The 20,954-nt window shown below is 39.0% G+C and overlaps 1 protein-coding gene across 5 annotated transcripts in view; it reads left to right on the plus strand.

The window, feature by feature from the left end:
• The window catches only part of LOC120529368 (AP-2 complex subunit alpha-2), a 162,549-nt gene that overhangs the window by 94,841 nt on the left and 46,754 nt on the right, over window positions 1-20,954 (plus strand). For all 5 annotated transcript variants that reach the window (XM_039753145.1, XM_039753146.1, XM_039753149.1 and 2 more), the window contains exon 11: window positions 1,604-1,786. In XM_039753145.1, the coding sequence (XP_039609079.1) occupies window positions 1,604-1,786 (183 nt within the window). The remainder of the gene's footprint in view (window positions 1-1,603; window positions 1,787-20,954) is intronic.

Consider the following 20,954-nt stretch of genomic DNA (forward strand, 5'->3'; position numbering starts at 1 on the left):
TTGAAGGGCGAAGACAAAAGGTTAAGATGAGCTCTTCTGCACAGCACTGTACACACTATCACAGCAGGAAGGCACCCATCGTCAATATGTCTGATTTACTGACAAGTGACAACTTCCTGCTGTGTGCATAACAGTACAAGCAGGCTTGCTATTGAGAATGGATGGGGGAGGCGAGAGGCAGTTCACCACCCACCCACCACACAGTTACCTCCACTACAGTATGGTGCCTGCAGCGGCCACCCACCGATCATGCCTGCGTCCAGTCAGGAGCAGTAGCTGCGGCAGCATAATGGGTGGGCACAAACTGCCCCATCAAGCATACATCCTGCACATGAGCGATAGCTGTGACCCTGGTGACTATGGACCACGGGTCACCACTTGCCGCCAGGAGCTGCCTGAGGGAACACTACACTGCTTGTGCAGCGAAATCGCACCCCTCCAGCCTCCGCTTGCAGCGTCCCCAGGCCGAAGATGACGGAGTGGCAGTTACTGAGGCGAATGCGTCACAGCTGCTCCCCCGTTCGTAAATCATGAGTCGTATGTCGATAACCTGGGGACTACCTGTACAAGGAAAACCTAAATGTTAACAGAAAGGTGTAATCGCCAAAACACACAGTTAGCAGGACAAATAAAACAGCATAAGTCATTGCTAAAAATAAATCTGCAAACTCTGTAATTTGTTTGGCTTTTGAAGGCAAACTAATGTTATTAGTATAACCCGTAAGTGAAAGGAAATGTCCCATAAGTGCTCTCCATAGTATTTGGGACAAAGAGACATTTTTTTTTCTTGATTAAACATAATGGTGCACAAGAAATGGGGGGACATGTATAAGAAGTGTTGTAATTTCTACATGTGAGTGACATCAATACAAATAAAGCCATGCCACTCATTACTTGTTTTAAATTAAAACTGTAATGCATGGAAAAGTGCATTGTGTAGCTAGTCATCTTTAAACATGAATTGTCAGTTGACTGTGGTATTGGAATTGTATGTTGGAGAATACCCAAGTGCCTTAGAACCTAGGAAATTTGGTAATTGTGTATTATAACCCCGCCACTCCACATGAGTACCCGAAATTTTTTAAATTCCTACTCAATTGCGATTAACCTTTTGATGTTATACTTAACGACATTATAAACTTGGCAGTAGAAGTAATATTTCAAATGTAATTACAAAGTCAAATTTTGCATATTTTTATGTTTTGTAAATAAACAAATGTAAAAAAAAAATGTTTTCTCTTGCCTGTGCCTGAAATTCTGATTCTCACTCTGTAGGCTGCTTTTTTTGTTTTATGATCACCTTCATTTGTGCATTTTAAATTTTGGTAGTTGCTGATGGTGCCAAAGAAAAACAGCACTTATGATTTATAGTATTCGTTGGTAGGATATTTTTGTAGAACTGACAGGCTTAGGTTGCATACTTTTTCCTTGTAAATGCTACAAATGGTAGGAATGTTTAATGACAGGAAATAATTGAGTTTGGTATTCTTTCATTCAGCAAGTTTGAGTTTAACAGTGTTCTATTAGCTAGGTAAAATGTATACAATCTTATCCTAAGTTATTCAGTTTTAAATCACAAAAAAATAATTCTTGCTTGTTTTAGGTGCTGAAAGTAGCAATTCTAGCTGAAAAGTATGCTGTGGATTACACGTGGTATGTAGACACAATCCTGAACTTGATTCGCATTGCAGGAGACTATGTGAGCGAGGAAGTCTGGTACAGAGTCATACAGATTGTCATCAATCGGGAAGATGTTCAAGGCTATGCTGCTAAAACAGTCTTTGAGGTCAGTAATTTTTTTTAAACCACTTAGCATTTTATGTATTGCTTTTCTTCATTAAAAATTTGGTGGTGAACTTTACATAGGGAAATTGCAAATGCAAATACTAAAAAGAATTGTTATATAATGCCATTGTTGCAGTACTGATTAGTAAAGTATTGAATTAATTGAAAAACATCCCAGAAAGATCATATTCAAAAGGTTTGAATTTCTGCAATTTTATTGAATTTTCTGGGACCTAGATTTCCTAAATCTGAACTGCTGATTACATTTACTTTTTGTGTGTTAAAAGGATAATTGTGTGTACCCATCAACTAATTTTCCTTCATAGATGTTATATTGGTTGGTTCTAGATTATAACTTTTTTATTATTATTGTATGCAGTATGTTCAGTCTCACTTTTCCAAAGTGGAGTTGCCATCAGCCTCCACATGATCTCAAGCCCAGCTAGCAGTAAAAAAAAATCTATATATATTTTTTTCTTTAACTAAAAAGTGCAAGAAAATTTACTGTTTTTGCCCATCAATATATACATTTAATAATCTGCAATGACAAAGTGAAAACATGATTTCAATAAGATTTGCATGTTTATTAAAAATTAAAAACGGTAATCTTTCATTTAAATATTCAGACCCATTGTGACCAGGTTCATTTTCTTAGCTTAATTAATTGTTGTGTCTAGAACTTGGAGTCCACCTGTGTAAAATTTAATTGATTGGACATAGTTTAGAAATAAGGCTTGGCGATATAGACTTTAATTGATACTGTAATTAATCTGATCCAAAATGCAATATCCAGTGGTTCTCAACATATATTGTCAAAATACTTTAAAAAGTTATGATCTGCACCATATAGACCTGTATATACACATGTTCTATACAAAGGCTGAAACCTCATATTTTCTCACAATAATTTAAAATATTAGCACAGTAAACTTTTTTTTCTTTTCGAAATAACAATTTCATGAATAGCTGCACTTCAAAGAAACAGCTCCCACAGGGCATTCTACCTAACATAAATGTGCTTAAATCAGTCCTTCTTGTTTTCATGCTTCACATGATAGTATTTGATAATGTTAGTCTTGTGGACAGCTGGGACACCCGCTTTCATTCCATCAATGCAGGGGGCTGCATGGTGTCTTGATCAGGTGGTGGTGGTGCCAGAAAAGACAGAAGAGATTAGTACAGATTGCAGATCCCTGTAGAATATGATAATTCTATGCCAATATGGTCAATCACGAATATAACTAAAATATAGCTACAAAAAAGCCATATTGAAATAATGCGTTTTTAGCCATTTTTTAAAATGTTCCACAATAGTAGGCTGCATTTTAGGTGCATAACGGCAAAAGGCTACCTCACCACTTCTCTTAAGTTTGGCTCTTGAAATTAGAAGCAGACCTCCATTCGAAGATCTAAGGCTATGACTTGGAATGTAGGGAGATGAGCCTTCGAAAAAATAGGACGGAGCAAGATTATTTAAGGCTTAATAAACTATTAATAGTATTTTAAAGTCAATTCTGAATGACACAGGTAACCAATGTAATGCCGCTAAAACTAGTGAGATGTGCTCAAATATTCTTCTCCTAGTTAAGACTGTGGCCTCTGCATTCTGCACTAATTGCAACCGATTGACATTTTTCTCAGGTAGTCCTGTTACAAATGCTTTAGAGTAATCTAGTGTACGGAAAACAAAAGCGTGAGATAATTTTTCAGTATCTTGTAAGTTACAAGAGGTCTAACTTTTGCTACATTCCATAAGTGAAAAAATGCAGTCCTAGTAATCTGGTTAATATGTGATTTAAAGTTTAGGTCAAAGTCAATAATTACCTCTAAATTCTTTACCTGTGCCTTGACTTTTAACCTTAATGGATCAAGTTTATTTATAATACCCTCACTATATCCATGTTTGTCTATTTTCTATTTAGTTTGAGAATGTTACTACTCATCCAATTATAAATACTCCTGAGATAGTGGATTAGAGAGCCAAGAGCATCGGGGTCATCAGGTGCTATAGATAGATACAGTTGTGTGTCATCTGCGTAGCTGTGGTAGCTCACTTTGTGTTTTGAGAGAATCTGACCTAATGGAACCATGTAGATTGAAAAAAGCAGCAGACCCAGAATAGATCCTTGTGGTATACCATATAAGATATCATATCTAAAGTACAAGCACCTCAGCTAACCAAAACTTTTCTACCTGTAAAATGGAATCTAATTTAAGACTCTGCTGGAGAGGCCCATCCATTGTCTAAGGTGATTTATAAGAATACTGTAGTCTATGGTGTCAAACGCTGCATTCAGGTTTTAAAGACCAAGAAGTAATACACCACCTCTGTCCGCATTAACCCGCAAATCATTTAGTACTTTAACCAGTGCAGTTTCTGTACTATGATTTAAAACTTGACTGAAACTTGTCAAGAACAGAATATTTAATCAAATAATCATTTAGCTGCTTAATTACTTCCGTTTCTAGAATTGTACATGAGAAAGGCAGGTTAGAAATTGGTCTAAAGTAAGTCAAAAATGGAACAGTATTATTTTTCTTGCAAGGGTTTAACTGCTATAGTCTTAAAACAGTCAGGTAAGTCCCTAAGTATCTAATGATGAGTTCACTATGTCAAGCACACTACCAGATAGCACATTAGAGACTTCTTTCAGTTTCAGTTGAGAAATTACTCTGTGTAGTTTGGGTAGATCTATTCCAGGAAAAGAATTTAACTCACTTGAAAGGGAATGTTGGGATTCAATTGGAATAACTTTGAGGGGATGTACTATATTATTTCTAATATCATCTTTTAAGTTTAGAAAAATATTGAAAAAGCCCCAAGTTTCACTAGTGGTATTTAGAAGACATTCCATTTGAGTGAGCTGGATTTTGAAGACAATCAATAGTTAATACTAATAAATACATTTTATTTATTTGTAGGCACCTTTCTGTACACTCAAGGACAAGGAACAATAGACAAAGCACAGATTATAAACAAAAGTTAAAATCAGACAGAGCAATTGTAATCAAAGAGAAAAAGCAGTTTTAAACAAATGAGTTTTAAGTTTATATTTGAAAAGTGAAAATGATTCAATATTTCTAAGCTCAGGTCATAGTGAGTTCCAAAGCTGGGGAGCATAGTAACTGAATGCTCTGCTCCCCATAGTGGTAAGACGGACGAAGGGGACAGTCAAGTAGATGGAGAAAGAGGATCTAAGGGTACGGGAAGGAATGGCAACATGGAGGAGGTCAGACAGATATGGAGGGGCAAGGTTGTGGATAGTCTTAAAAGTTAGTAGGAGAATTTTGAATTGAATTTGGAACTGAACTGGAAGCCAATGAAGTTGCTGCAAAATGGGAATGATATGGTGAATAGAGGGGGTTCTAGTAATGATGCGGGCAGCTGAATTCTGGACCAGTTGAAGCTTATAAAGAGATTTGCGAGAAAGACCAAAGAAAAGGGAATTGCAAAAATCCAGACGAGAAGTGACAAGGCTATGAAAAAAGATAACAGTAATGTGGGGAGTGAGGGAGGGGCAAATACGATTAATGTTACGTGAGTGTTACTGTCAAGGATGACACCCGGACTCTTAAACTGTGGGGAAGGGGAGACGGAGGAATTATCAATAACAAATGAAAAATTATCAGTTTTGGATAATGTTGATTTTGTACCAATGAGAAGAACCTCAGTTTTGTCACTATATTTAATTTAAGAAAATTTGAAGAAAACCAGGATTTGATTTCTGCTATGCAATCAGTAAGTGAGGAGGGTGGAAAGGAAGCAGTAGGTTTGCTAATGAGATAGAGCTGGGTGACATCAGCATAACAATGGAAGCTAACGTTATATTTACGAAAGATATTGCCAAGGGGAAGGAGGTAAATAATGAAAAGGAGGGGCCCCAGGAGCCCTGGGCCACACCTAAAGTAACAGTGGTGGGTTGGGGTGTGAAGGTTTTAAGATGAACAAACTGAGTGTGGCCTGAGAGGTAGGAGTTGAGAATAAAACTCTTAGATTTCACTATCATTTATAATTTTAGAGAAATCAGACAATCTTTGAGTCTTCCAAGGCAGGGGTCACCAACTCCGATCCTGGAGAACCATTCATTCTACCATCATTCTAACCCTTTTTTAATGAGTTCCCTGTTTGTGCTGCTAATTAACTTCTTGTGAATTCATTTTAATTGCTTCTTTAAGATTTGTTCCCCTGAATTTCTTCATCGTTCCTCTGAATTTCTCCATCTCTTTTCTTAAATGGCACCCAAACAGAAATGAAATGTGAAGTGAATGAGCCAACAGAAGACAAAATAAGTGAGGGCCTCAATCTCCAACCAATTTCAGTCCAAGCAGTTGCTTAATGAGGTGCCAGTTCTTGTCGTTAATTAAACCCGTTCTTTAATTCTGTGGCTTGTTGCTGCTCTCGTGGTGCATTAGCAGACATTTCTGAAATTGTTGATTTCCTCATTTCTAAGAGTACACTATTAAAATGTCATGTGGACCTGAGTAGATCAACATTCCTGAGACCTTCATCTTTCTTTATTTTCGGATATTATATGATGGACACCAGTTGTTTTGGCTCATTTTGTATCTCATTATTGTTTGGCGGCTAATTAAGAAGAAAGAAACAAGGGGTCCGTGTCTTAAAGAGCAAGTCAAATAAAATTAATTGAAAAGAAGCTAATTAGCAAAAAAAGCAAAAACAGGTCTCTAAGAAAAGGGTTAGAATGAAAACCTGCAACCACGGTGGTCCTGCAGGACCGGAGCTGGCAACCCCTGTTCCAAGATATAATATTACTGAAGGATTTTAACTGTTTGTTTCTGGGGCCACTATGTCAGATGCAACTCTCACCTTGGCATAAAAAATTTCCACCTTAGTGTCAACACTGTTAGCACTATTTGGGTAAGCACTACAATCGGACTGATTGTTTAGAATATTAGCAAACATTATAGCTGCAGATGTATCAAAATAACATTTTTTAACAAAATGCCTCTCATTGGTAGCAGTTATTAGTATTTTATACATTAAATAACATGCAAAAATGGTCTGATATTCCGACATCCACAACCTGCCTCACGTCAAGTTTTTATCGTGCAACATGTGGGCTGGCTGACATGCTGACTGAGATCAACGGGAGTGCAGTAACTTCTTGAATTCTTTTGCTTTCAGGTCACACTGGTTAGCCACATAAAAATAAAAATTTCGTACAATTATGAATCTGTCATTGTTATTATTATAGATACCAAGTCTGAGAATTCCTCAATAAGACACATATTTAGGAGGTCTATAAATGGTCAATACGAGAGACTAGGACACTCCTTGAGTAGCAACAGCAAGATACTTGAAAAATATGAAATATGTCTGCTTTGGAGGAAGTGTGAGCGAGGCATAAGGGATCAAGCAGTTCCACTCTGTATCATTTGCTGTTTAGCCGCTTGGACATGAGTAGAACCTGTCTGGTGCTGGTTTAGGTCAGATATCTCTCCTTATGTGACCAGAAAAGCTCAATGACAAATGTAATTAATGTTGGGTACAGTGCTGAATCACTGATATTTTCCAGAATACCGCCCAACTTCGATGTATTTCTCAACAGCCACTTAAATTTCTCGTTCAGATTTGCATTTGCAGACATCACTATGTGTAACATCTTGTACTAGCCGTTCCATCATGCTACATGATTCCCCTTTTTTGGCCATCAATATGTGCAATCTCTCTCAGCATGCCGTGCTTGTCCATCTGCAACATTAATGAGAAAGTGAAACTCATTAGCTCCACTTGTAAAACTAGTTTGGTGGATTGATTTTAGTTGTTCCTCATGTTATTATCTGTCCTTTAAAGAGACTGTGAATATATCAAAAGATATGTATGGAAATATGGAACAAATTGCATCACTTACTAAGTCTATGTAATAGTTAAAAGATATCTCTTGGGCACCATCTAATGGTATCAGATTTTTGTAATGCCTAATTACTTACCACATAAAAACAAAATGCAAACTTTATACTTTTCAAAATAATATCACAGTGAACTGTTTACAAAAGGTTTTTAACAAGAGAATCATAAAGCACTCACCATAAACTGAAAACATCTTGTGCCAAACAACAACATTTATTTCTATAGCATATTTCATACAGAAGATGTAGCTCAAAGTGCTTTACAAGATGGAATAAATAGTAACAAGAAAAGAGAAAAATAAATTAGGTAAGAATAATAATGAATTAAGTAACAAAAAATAAATCAATACGAGCATAACATAGATATATAATTAGTAGAAAGGAGTCCTTATATATAAAGTATCATATTGCAAGTCTCTAAAGATGAGTCTGATGATGAGGCCAGATGGCCAGAAAACAAAAAGTTAAAAAAAAAAAAAACAAACAAACTGCTGGGTTCTAAGGCCAAATGACCACCCAGCCCTCATTAGGCATTCTACCTAACATAAATGTTTTAAATCATTTGTCTCCAGTACATTTGATGCAGTGGGTCTCATAGACAGCCTTCATTCGAGCATCACAGGTAGCCTTACAGTGCCTTGATCTTAGAAGAAAGTAGAGATTAGTAAAGAGTGCATTCCCTGAAGGATATTTATTCTGTGCATGTATTGTACTGTATACTCTATTAGGAATACAACTAAAATGTAGCAACTAAAGAGGCAAATTAAAAGGTTTTGTAAAATGATGTTAGACTTGGTATATCTATATTTGTAAACATTAAAAAGATAAAATTCAAGATTATCCAAAGCATGCCAGCTTATCAGTTAAGATAGTTTCCTAGTTAGCTATAACACTGGAAGTAGCTTCATTAAGGCAAATAGTGATTTTTGTAACATAATTGCTTCTGGAATATATAAATTCATGTTTTTAGCATATGTGCAATAAAATACCTACACATTCATGGGTTAATTCTTAATTATCCAGTGAGATAAAAAGACAACCATGCTGTCAGATCATATAACCAATGAGTTCATTGACAAGTAAAAGTGTAAAGTCTTACAACAGGCAGTTGATTTAAAGTAGATCAAACATGCATTGTCACTTGCTAAATAAAGTGGGAACTATTCCAAAACATTGACACACACAGCATCTGATAGTTCTGGAAAAACCTTGTCTAATTGAAGGTAACATCAAAAAAATTTGATAATGTTAGTGTTTCATTATTATTGTCTGTACTCTGAGTGAGGAAAATGACACCCACTTATTTACAAAGAGCACACTTCTTTTCTACTCTACAGGTACTGTATCTTCCATTCACATTGTTTATCTATATATATCTATTTATATATAGTTATCTGGTTTGTTAACTGAAAGTCTTGCATACTTTGCAATTTCATTCCAATGAACTTGTATTTATTTTTTGTATAGCTGTTTTTACAGAGTGTAGACTAAAAGTACAATAACAAGGTCAAAGGTAAATGCAATTACAATATTACAAAATACTAATTATGTAATGAATATGCATAAAGACTCAGCTTTGCTTAAATACACAGGAAGAAAAAACAGTTCCAAACTGAGTGACATAAATGGAACCTAACAGTATCTGCTTATGAATTATGGCCAGTTGATAACAGAGGAAAGGAAAACACAACTACAGTCAACAGCATCCTTGGAGAAAATAAACTTCTGGGGTTTGATGGTCAATTATAACAGACAAATTCAAAAGCTGAAGTCAGCCACAATCACAGTGGCCTAGACCAACTGATCGCCCACCCTCTCAGGTGCACTTTGTCAAACAGTCCAGCGTTGCACCATTTCTGTTATTGAACTTGCTTCTGATGTTTAAACAATGGCTTACTTGATTATTATGTGGTTTAGCATGTCTGATTATTGCACTTTCAAATAAATCTCACTGCTGCTGGATTTAATTCAGTTCACTTTATCTTTGTATACTGCACTCCACAGAATACAGGTGCAGAGTACTAAGGCAACGTACTTGGGTAACAATGCAAGTATACATTTTACAAATCCCTTATTACATAATTAGTACATATAAAGACAGATTTGTTTAAACAGTTAGGAAATTTTAGTTTGAAACTGATGAACATTAGTGGAACCCAGCAATATTTGTCCTTAACTAGTAGTTTACTGTAGACCATAGTCTGCTGAAAGTGAAGGAAAGGAAAACAAAAACTACAGTCAGCAGGATGCCTGGAGGAAACGAACCTTTTGGGTGGTTCAGTGGTCAATTATAAAAGAGAGGGTCAAGACAAAGTCGTACGTAGCCACGGTCCTGGGGCCTCATGTATAAACGGTGCGTACGCACAGAAACGTTGCGTAAGAACTTTTCCACGTTCAAATCGCGATGTATAAAACCTACACTTGATGTAAATCCACGCACTTTTCCACGGTACCTCATACCTTGTTGTACGCAAGTTCTCCGCTCGGTTTTGCAGACTGGCGGCACCCAACGTCAAAGCAGTGCTACTGTTCCTGTGTGGTTACACCTTATTTTCCTGACGCGGCTTTATAAATACACGAAACTAACCGCATATTGTTTATTAGTGTAATGCATCTGATTGTAATTAACTTGTAACAATATAATGGTAGAGGGAACAGCCATAGTATTCCAAATACCATAACTGCTTTAGCATTGTTATTCTCACTTCTTCTTCTTTCAGCTCCTCTTGTTGGGAGTTGCCACAGCGGGTCATCTTTTTCAATATTTCTCTCACTGCACCACTCAGAGTATTTATATCACTGTATCTGAGTGTGAATCACAGTAGCAGCTGATCGGAAAAGATAATTATCGGTATACAGCTTCAAGGACACGCTGTCTCAGCCACTGCAAAATGTTTTAAAGCCTTTCCTGTACGGACCTCGCGGTTCAGAAACAGAAACGATATCATTTATAAGGTGAAATTCAGCAAAATATGTTTATTAAATTATACAGATAAAACTTTAACTTCATTTAAATAATCTATATTCTTCACTGGGAGTGTCGTTAAGGATAGAATAATTAAACATGTACTACGAAGATATTTCAATGTTCTTTAAGCGCTTTGAAGAAGCGGCTAAGCTTACAGATGGCTTAACGTCTATTACAGAGCTGATTGTATGGCGATCGGTTACTTGGGAAAGAAAAGCACTGACTGCAGTGACGGCTACGCCAATATATATTGAATATAAAACAGAAAGAGAAAATAACACCACAGCTAAAAACACAGCAACAAATTTCGGCAAAAGTTAAATGCTTGTGTCATGAGCACGAGGCGGCTATGCAGTGTCCGCAACGGACGTAGCCATCCACTGTGCATAAGCTACCTTACTGACAGGCGGGCAAGGAGCCACCGATTCTTCCTCTGCCCAGTGCCACCACAAGCCTAGAGCTGCCCCTGATTGTACTGCTGCAATAAATTATTTCATCGAAGTGAAACACATGTTTAATAACGTGCTTTAACTCCTATCATCATGAAAATGATATAACGTATACATCTCAGTATTTTAGTTATTCAGAGAACTGTAATATTACGAATGTAATTGATTGTGTCCAGTTGGAGGAAGAGAGCCGGTTTAAAAAGCAAGTAGTGATTCACACACATAGAGCACATAGAAGATCAAATACAAAACAAAGCATTTAACGTGCTACTTTAATTACGATGTGATTTGAGAAACTGGTTAATTAAACGATTTTAAGATGAAGTTTATGATGTTCTACTTTAATGACAAAATAAACTACGTGATTAAAGTGGAAATGTCGAGATTGAAGTTGACATTTCGTGCTTTTTCCCCACTGTGTGCCTTTTTTCTCTGTACCCTAATAAGCTTTCATATGACACTCAGACAGTGGGCTTACAACTCGGCTTTTCACGCGACTTTGATATGTGACTTCTTTTTATTTCCGGCACTGTGCGATTTGTGAATGTGAGCTTTCAAGTTTCTCCAACACGCTATGTCACTCGATCAACTTCCTTTTGTTGATTATACCACGGTTTATTTGAACAAATAGTATGTTTTTCATTTGCCTCCACTTGGTATTCGCTGAAATTCTTATATTTTCCCCGTGCTTTTCCCATTGTCTTTTCACAGAAGGCTGCGCTTAAGGGCGATTTATATTGATTTGCATATTCAAATAGGCGTAATTCTGGGAGGATTTGGGGCGTTACATAATGCGCGTGCATGAGCGTTAGTTTTCACGCTGATCGGGATTTATGTAGCGGAAGAACGTGGAAGTTGGAGTATGCACAGATTCCTGCATCTGGATTTTTCTGTGCGTAAACACATTTCGGCTTTTGTGCTTACGCCATGTTATAGTGCGAGTTCTACGCACGGCGTTATACATGAGGCCCCTGGAGACTTAGGACAACTGACAGACCACCCCTTCTAGGCATTCTACAGTCTGGGCTGGGCTGTGCAATCTGATAGTAGCCTTTCATTCTGATGATTCCATGGCTCCCAGCATCTCAGATGACTTTTCCATCTGTTCTGTTTTAGAAAATCCACAGCAGACATTCTTGTTTACATTAAATGTGATGTTGCAAATCAATTGGAGGGCTCCACACATTCACATAATGAAATATGAATTAGACCAAAGACATCGTCACAAGTACAGATTGATTTTGGATGTTGTCTTTAAAACAGTTTATAGAGAACCTGTTTTAATGAATTAGGTCATTTTCATTTTTCTCCTTTAAGTAAAATGGACATTCATTTTCTCTAAGTGTGGACAGTGAGCTAGTTTGAGTTTAGTACAGCAGGTTACATTTTGAATTAGCAGGCAACAGAAAAAAATAATTTGCTCTCACTGTTTATTAAGCAAAAGGCTTGTTAGCATAAGAACCTAAGTTGTATATTTTACTTGTAAAACTGTTAGAATTTGCTAGAATTGTGGCTTGACAATCATTTTATTTTCTTTCTGTGCCATATGTGTTATGGATATTTTTAGGTTTATGTTTTATTTGTTAAAGTAAATATTTAAAGGTTTTATTTGTTTTGGTAGTCATTGAACAGTAAGCCTGCATAATTTCATTTTCTTTCTACAGTTCAATTTTAAAATTCCAAGCACAATACTTTGATATAGAATATAAAACTTCGTCACAGCTGTTTATGCTTGAGCTTATTAAACAAAAAGAAATAAATAACAAATGTAGATAAAAAAAATCCCGTATTGGAATGTAAGAACTCTGGAAATGTGACCCTAATCAAAGCATCCCTACATGTAATTGAATAGCACATGGATATTATAGGAAGATTGCACAATTTGTATTAGTAATCTTACATTTTGTTTTAGGCAATGCTGTTAATTTAATCTACACCCAAGTATTCCACCTGTATTTTTGTTTAAAATTTTGCAAAATGAACTCTTTTATATAATATTTTGGTGTTAGTGATAGAATTTTGGAGAAAAGGCCGTATCTGAAACTGGCAAAACAACACATGTACTGGACAGAAGTTTACTTGAAAGGCATATTATGGCCAGCAATCCTGGAGCAACCATTTCTCGGTTTTGCACAGTGTTATGTCAGATTACTTTTTAAAGAAACGAGTAAAAATTCTTCTAATACTTTAGAAAATGCATCATTTCATTGCTATGGAAACATTCCTGCTAATCCTAAAAAGAAGAAGAAAATTACAGTACTACATTATTTTGCACAAGTATAATCTTTATTCTCAAAGACATTGCCTGCTGGGTTTGGTGCAACTGTGCATGTGCAGGCTCTAGCCGTCTGGTGGCAGCTGGTGAAGAAGCAGTTAAGCATGTACATAGTATGCAGTCAACTGACAGGAACTACAAAACTATTAAATAAATAAAAACTCATAAATACACATTTAATCTTGCATTTTCTGATGTGTAAATCTTATTGGCCCATTTTAGAGTCATAGGAAGCCAGTGATTATCACAGTATCACTGGGTGTAAGGCAAGAGGCAAACGCGGTGGACAGTATGCTGGTCCTTTGCAGGGCTCAATCACATATTCAATCAGAAAAGAGTGTTCTGCATGCAATCCAGTAACAAGTCAAGGCAAGTTGGGGAGCATGCACCAGTACAGTGTATTGCCGCACCCACCACACAACAAAACAGCACAGGATCCCGGTTGGCAACCAGCCAGGCAGACACGCAGTCCCACCCTCCGGAAATGACCCTCTACCTGTACCAAAGGAGTCCAGTTTTTGTCTCTAGTCAATGGATAGCAACCATATAGCAAGACAGGAAGCACCAGGACTCTAAAGACTTGCACCTTCGTCCTTTTACATAGATATCGGGAGCGGCACACACCTTTTTCCAGAGACCTCATGAGCCCCATGCTCTCCCAATCCGTCTACTGCCTTCATAAGAAAACAATCACTAGGGACATGAATGTCACTGCCAAGGTAAATAGACGTCTCGACAGACACACTGCTGATAGCTTTGCCTAAGAGGTCATTAAAGGCCTGGATCTTGGTTTTTATCCAGGACACTCGCAAGCCCAGGCACTCAGACTCCTCATTCAGTCTCTTGAGAGTCCCAATCAAAGCCTAAATTAACTTCGCAAAGATCCACAGCATTGTCGGCAAAATCAAGATTAGTGAATCTTTATTCACCAACAGATGCCGCACAGCCGCTGGACCCCACGACCTTGCCCAACACCCAGTCCATATAAGCATTGAACAGAGTAGGAGCAAGAGCACACCCCTGATGAACTCCAGAATCAACTGGGGAAAAAAACACAGGGGTTCTGCCTGCACTCTGCACAGCACTCACTGTACCAGTGTACAGGCTGTTCATGATATCCAGCACCCTCGAGGGGATTCCGCGAACCCTCAGGATGTGCAAAAAGAGTGGCTGAATCAGCTGAGTGAAACGCTTTCTGAAATTCAACAAAGCCTCCATAGAAACTCTGCTGATATTCGCGTTTGTGCTCCATGAGAGTCCTCAGTGCCAGGATGTGGTCAATGGTAGACTTCTTAGGTGTAAAACCAGACTGCTCTGGTCGCTGATAGGTGAGCAAGTGATCACGGATCCTATTGAGAACGACCCTAGCAAGTACTTTACCCAGCACCGAAAGCAGTGTTATCCCCCTGAAATTGCTGCAATCAATCCCTTTCCAGATAGGGATGACAAGTCCTGTTTTCCAAGCAGTTGGGATGATGCCAGTCTCCCAAATGGAAGCAATGATTGCTTGCAATGCCTGGAGGACAGCCTTACCCACCAGCCTGGATTAGTTCACTCCCGATACCACAGATCCCTGCAGTGTTGCCTCCCCTCAGCTGGTTCACCACCTGTACAATCTCAATGAGAATTGTTGGTTAACAGCTAATTGCAGGATCAGCCTCAAGAATCATGGACCCAGAGATATCCAACGTCCTAGCCAGAGGATCAGCTTTGAACAGTAACTAAAAATACCCATCCCAGTGGGTCACAACTACAGTGTCATCTGTAAGGACTGTTCCTTCAGCCGCCCTGATTGCGACTCTCCGAGGAACAGATTCTGATGTGCGTAATGCTTCAATTCCTCTGTAAGCAGGACGTGGGTGTGTTAGACCATAGATGGTATGTCACTTGCTCACAGATTCCTCTAACAAATGCCTCTTTATCTGCCCTCGGAGCCCTTGTAGTCTGGCAAAGTCCAGGCTCATTTTCCTAGTAGGTGGTAACGTAACTGGACCTAAGCTGGATCTTCAGAGACACCACTCACTGCATTCGGAGCATAAACCGAGACAACAGACAAGGCACCCAGGAAGTGCCATAATCTGAGTCTCATAATACGCTCGTTGAAAGAAGTGACATTGGATACCACTGGAAGAAGCCAATCTGCTGCAGCAACAGCTATTCCCCGAGTATGACAGCCATCAGAGTGAGCAGACCAATAAATGGTGTATCTGATCTGGGCAGTCCCATGTCTGTGCAACTCAGAGAGTGCCGCCACTGAAATGCAGAGTTTACGCAGCTCCTCCGACAGCAGAGGAAGATGATCGTCATGCTAGAGAGAGAAAAGAACATTCCATGCGCCTACTCGGATGGGTCGCCTCAAATTGAAACCCAAGTACTCCCATGTAGCAGGTGTTGCCTCAGCACCACACCAGTTCTGATCCCCAACAGACCTGACCCCATTGGCCTCTCTGACGATTTCAACTCTTTCGAGGGATGGGGCTCCCGAGGGTTTCCCCCATCCCCTTTATGATGCGAGCAGCCTTCCTACGGGTGGCAGCAGCAGAGCTACCCCTGTGAAGAGCAAAAATTAGTCCTTTCTTTTGTCTCACAACTGTGAATTTTTTTTACGGTGGCTGGAGTGCAAATCCTGCCACTAGCCCCCATGATTTCCCTGCAAGTTAGAGGACTGCTCGAAGGGCCGGATGCAGTTTAACGTCATATTTAGGATGTAATCCAGAAACAACAGCTTATACAGTAAATCAAGTGTCTTATTAGTTTTAATGCAGTTATTTGTATTAGATAATTTTGAAACTGTTCAATCTTGTGGAATGTTATTTATGTTACAGTACATACTAATAAATGTTTCTGGTTAGTTTCATGAAGGTTCATATAGGCCTGGGCAATATATTGAGTGTCACAATATGAGTGTTTTTTAATGCATCATTTGAAAATAAACCTATTACAGCATATTAATTTAATCTGGCAACAGGAACCCATGACGTCAGCAGCGATGGGAGAAGTTAGCAAGGCAACTTCAGACAGAGAAACATAGTGGAAGCACCATTGTAGATCTGTGGTGTGTGAGGAAATTAGTTTTGACTTTACTTAGTGCTAACATGTCATTTTACTGTATATAGCACTAAACAAGTATTGTCACAAAGCATCTTTAAAAATATATATATAGGGTGGTCCAGATCTAATTATGCAGTTTGCATTGCGTTATAACTTATTAAGTTAATTAGAAAAAAAAAAACACCCAAAAATTCCCGGACCATCGAGAAGTGTGCAAACTGATGACATGAAGCATTGTCTTCGTGCCGAACTGGAATCGTCCCCGCATAAATCAAAGTCATCCAGACAATCTGGATCTGCATAATTAGATCTGGAACACCCTGTAGTATACAGCGTGCCGCAGTCAGAAGCATCTGGTTAAACAGCACACTTTATAACCAGGTACATTTTATACCCAGATATAGCAGCTTTACAACTAGCTGCCTGTGCACTTTGTGAGGTGTTTTTGCAACATGTTTGAGCAGTTTAATTCCCTAGTTTTCATGCAGGCGTGCCTGAGTCATCTCCTGCTTGTCTTATTGTTCCCTGGTTTCCCAGATAAACACTTGTGTTTCTGCCACATTGTTTACCTTCCCTGCCTGTCTTCTGACTTACTGGCTTTGAATCTCTGCCTAGATTATGACTACGGATTATAATTTGGTTTTGTTAGTTCTGTTTAAACAACACATTAGAGGAAACCCTGGTTTTGTTCTATTTTTATAATTACCAGTTCATTTTTGGTTATGTTTTTTTTCTACAGTGTAGAATAAGTTTTGTATACTGATATTATCAGTGCCTTTGTGTATCGGGTGTGGTTAGTGATGTGATCAAAATGATGTCACTTGGATCCCTCTGGGCTCGGTGAAAAATGTGGGCATTGTGACTGAAACCTGCCCCCTGCTTAGTAACAAATGGAGGGAGAAGTGGGTAGTGCTGCCGTGATGATTTAGTGCCCAAAAAGGTAGAAATGTGACAGCCATTGTTTGGAAGTGGTCTGGCTTAAGACCGAATGATACAAAATAAAAGTCTGTAATATTTAAAATTTGAAAGAGAGAAGAAGGAACGAAGACCGGCAACACATCGAACCTATTCAATCATTTGAAAACAAAACATGTTACAAAGTATGAAGAATGTATTAAACTTCGCAAGCAAGAGTGGAAGAAACTAAATGGAAGGGAAGTAAGGCCAGGTGGATCGGAGGTGGATTCAAATTGTTCTATCATGGTATGGATGGGAGGAGAAATGGAGTAGAAGTTATTCTGAAGGGCAAGTATGTCAAGAGTGTTTTGGAGGTGAAAAGAGTGTCGAAGTAATGAGTATGAAGCTGGAAATTGGAGGTGTGTAATGATGAATGTTTTTAGTGCATATACCCCGCAAGTTGGGTGTGCAATGGATGAGAGAGAAGATTTTTGGAGAGAGTTAGGTGAAGTGATGAACGCTGTACCCAAGGGACAGAAAGTGGTGATTGGAGTGGATTTCAATGGACATGTTGGTGAAGGGAACAGAGGTGATGGGTAGGTATGGTGTCAAGTAGAGGAATGAAGAAGGTCAGAGAATAATGGACATGGCTGTGGTGAAAACGTATTTTAAGAACAGGCAGGAACATACGGTTATGTACAAGAGTGGAGGAAGATGCACACAGGTAGATTACATCCTATGCAGAAGAGTCAATCTGAAGGCGATTGAAGACTGCAAAGTGATGGCAGGGGAAGTGTAGTTGAAGACTGCAAAGTGGTGGCAGAGGAAAGTGTAAGGATGGTGGTCAGTAGGATGACGTTGGAGATCATGAAGATGAAGAGAGTGAGGGCAGAGCCAAGGATGAAATGGTGGAAGTTGAAATAGGAAGACTGCAAGGTTGAGTTTAGGGAGAAGGAGAGACAGGCACTGGGTGACAGTGAAGAATTACCAGACAGCTGGGAAACTACAGCAGGTGTAGTAAGGGTGACAGCAAGAAGGATGCTTGGCGTGACATCTGGACAGAGGAAAAAGGAAACCTGGTGGTGGAATGGGGAAGTACAGTAAAGTATACAGAGGAATTGGATGGCAAAGAATAAGAGGGATAGTCAGAGAGATGCAGAAAGTAGACAAGAGTACAAGGAGATAAAGGAGCAAGGTGAAGAGAGAGGTGGAGAAAGCTAAAGAAAAGGTGTATGATGAGTTGTATGAGAGGTTGGACACTAAGGAGGGAGGAAGGGACCTGTACTGATTGGCTAGACAGAGGGACCAAGCTGGGAAAGATTTGCAGCAGGTTAGGGTAATAAAGGATAAAGATGGAAACATGCAAGTGAGGAGAGTGTGTTGAGCAGATGGAAAGAGTACTTTGAAAGGCTGATAAATGAAGAGAACGAGAGAGAGAAGAGGTTGGATGATGTGGAGATAGTGAATCAGGAAGTGCAACATATAAGCAAGGAGGAAGTAAGGACAGCTATGAAGAGGATGAAAAATGGAAAAGCCGTTGGTCCAGATGACATACCTGTGGAAGCATGGAGATGTTTAGGAGAGATGGCTGTGGAGTTTTTTAACCAGATTGTTTAATGGAATCTTGGAAAGTGAGAGGATGCCTGAGGAGTGGAGAAGAAGTGTACTGGTGCCGATATTTAAGAATAAGGTGGATGTGCAGGACTGTAGTAACTACAGGGGATAAAATTGATGAGCCACAGCATGATGTTATGGGAAAGAATAGTGGTAGCTAGGTTAAGAAGTGAGGTGATGATTAGTGAGCATCAGTATGGTTTCATGCCAAAAAAGAGCACCACAGATGTAATATTTGCTCTGAGGGTGTTGATGGGGAAGTATAGAGAAGACCAGAAGGAGTTGCATTGTGTCTTTGTGGACCTGGAGAAAGCATATGACACGGTGCCTCGAGAGAAGTTGTGGTATTGTATGATAAAGTCGAGAGTGGCAGAGAAGTATGTAGGAGTTGTACAGGGTTTGTACGAGGGAAGTGTGACCGTGGTGAGGTCTGCGGTAGGAGTGACGGATGCATTCAAGGTGTTGGTGGGATTACATCAGGGATCGGCTCTGGGCCCTTTCTTATTTGCAATGGTGATGGACAGGTTGACAGACTAGATTAGACAGAACTCCCTGTGGACTATGATGTTTGCCGATGACATTGTGATCTGTAGCGATATGATAAGCCACTGCACTTTAGTTATGGTGTCCCACTTCTCACTTTTTCTTTCATAAACTCGGAACGGGTATATGAGTTTTGTAACGTGGTTTGTTTCAGGGCAGGAGGCTGGAAAAGCTTCACGGTCTGGGCAGAGGCACGCATTTTCACACACTCTTCGTACTGCACTTTATGGCGCTGTTGTAAATGGTGGAAAAGATTAGTTGCGCTCAAATGTTTTGTTGGGACTTATTTTCTGCATTCTGTACAGAATACATTATTCTACTGTTCACCTGACACTCTGAACTTAAACCATCTCCAAATAATTGAGCCATTATATTTCTTTTTACCAATCAGATTGCTTCCTTCATGTCTTAATCCGTCTCCACCCTGTTGCTGCCAGCAGGAATTACCAAGTGAAGTGGTGGGGGATGGGATGGGGATGAGTTGTGTTCAGAGGGAAAGAGGTGGGACAGAGTGAATTTGTGTGAGAGACAAACGGGGAGAAGAGAAAGGCTAACTAGCGGCTGTATGAGAATAATTTTAATACAACATAGACTCGACATAAACAATATTGTCTCATTCTATATCTGATATGAAATAATGTAGATATTTTTTATAAAACTCTATCACCCAGCCTTTATATGTGTATCTATTGTAATAAAGCAAAAGGCACAATCGTAAAGGTATGGGGTTTTTAGACCCCAGATACTGTAAACAAAAAAAAAAAGGTCAGACTCTTTTTTTCTCCACAAAATCATCAGACACATGAGGGTTGGTAGACGGACAACTTATAGGGTGGGACCGGAAATGAGACGTTGTGATGCTGGGAAAATCTTTGTGGTGGATGGGTAAATTATGTCCTCAAGAATGACCAGAGGGTAGAAAGGAACCCGGAAGCGGTGTTTTTCTTTAGGTGTCCAGGTGAAGTTACGGCGGCGGTGTTTTGTCTTTTCTGAGGAATTAAAGAGAGGGAGAAAGAGGTTAGTCCCCCGCCATTGTCCTCTGGCACGACTTGTTGCGGTGCGCGTCAGGTCCTTAAGCTGCTCCCCATGCCCTCGTGCGTGACATGAGATATATATATATATATATATATATATATATATATATATATATATATATATATATATATATATTACAGTAATCCCTCCTCGATCGCGGGGGTTGCGTTCCAGACCCCCCCCACGATAGGTGAAAATCCGCGAAGTACAAACCACATGTTTGTATGGTTATTTTTTTATATTTTAAGCCCTTATAAACTCTCCCACATTGTTAACATTATTAGAGCCCTCTAGACATGAAATAATATAATATTAATTAAAAGAATGCAAACATATCTTCTCTTCAAACGAGCGCTGTCAGGAGCAGAGAATGTCAGAGAGAGAGAGAGAGCGTGACAGAAAAACAAACAATCAAAAAATCAATACGTGCTGTTGGGCTTTTAAGTATGAGCACCGCGATAAAGCA

Source organism: Polypterus senegalus, chromosome 1 (assembly GCF_016835505.1).
Source record: "Polypterus senegalus isolate Bchr_013 chromosome 1, ASM1683550v1, whole genome shotgun sequence".
In the NCBI taxonomy this organism is placed as follows: domain Eukaryota; kingdom Metazoa; phylum Chordata; class Cladistia; order Polypteriformes; family Polypteridae; genus Polypterus; species Polypterus senegalus.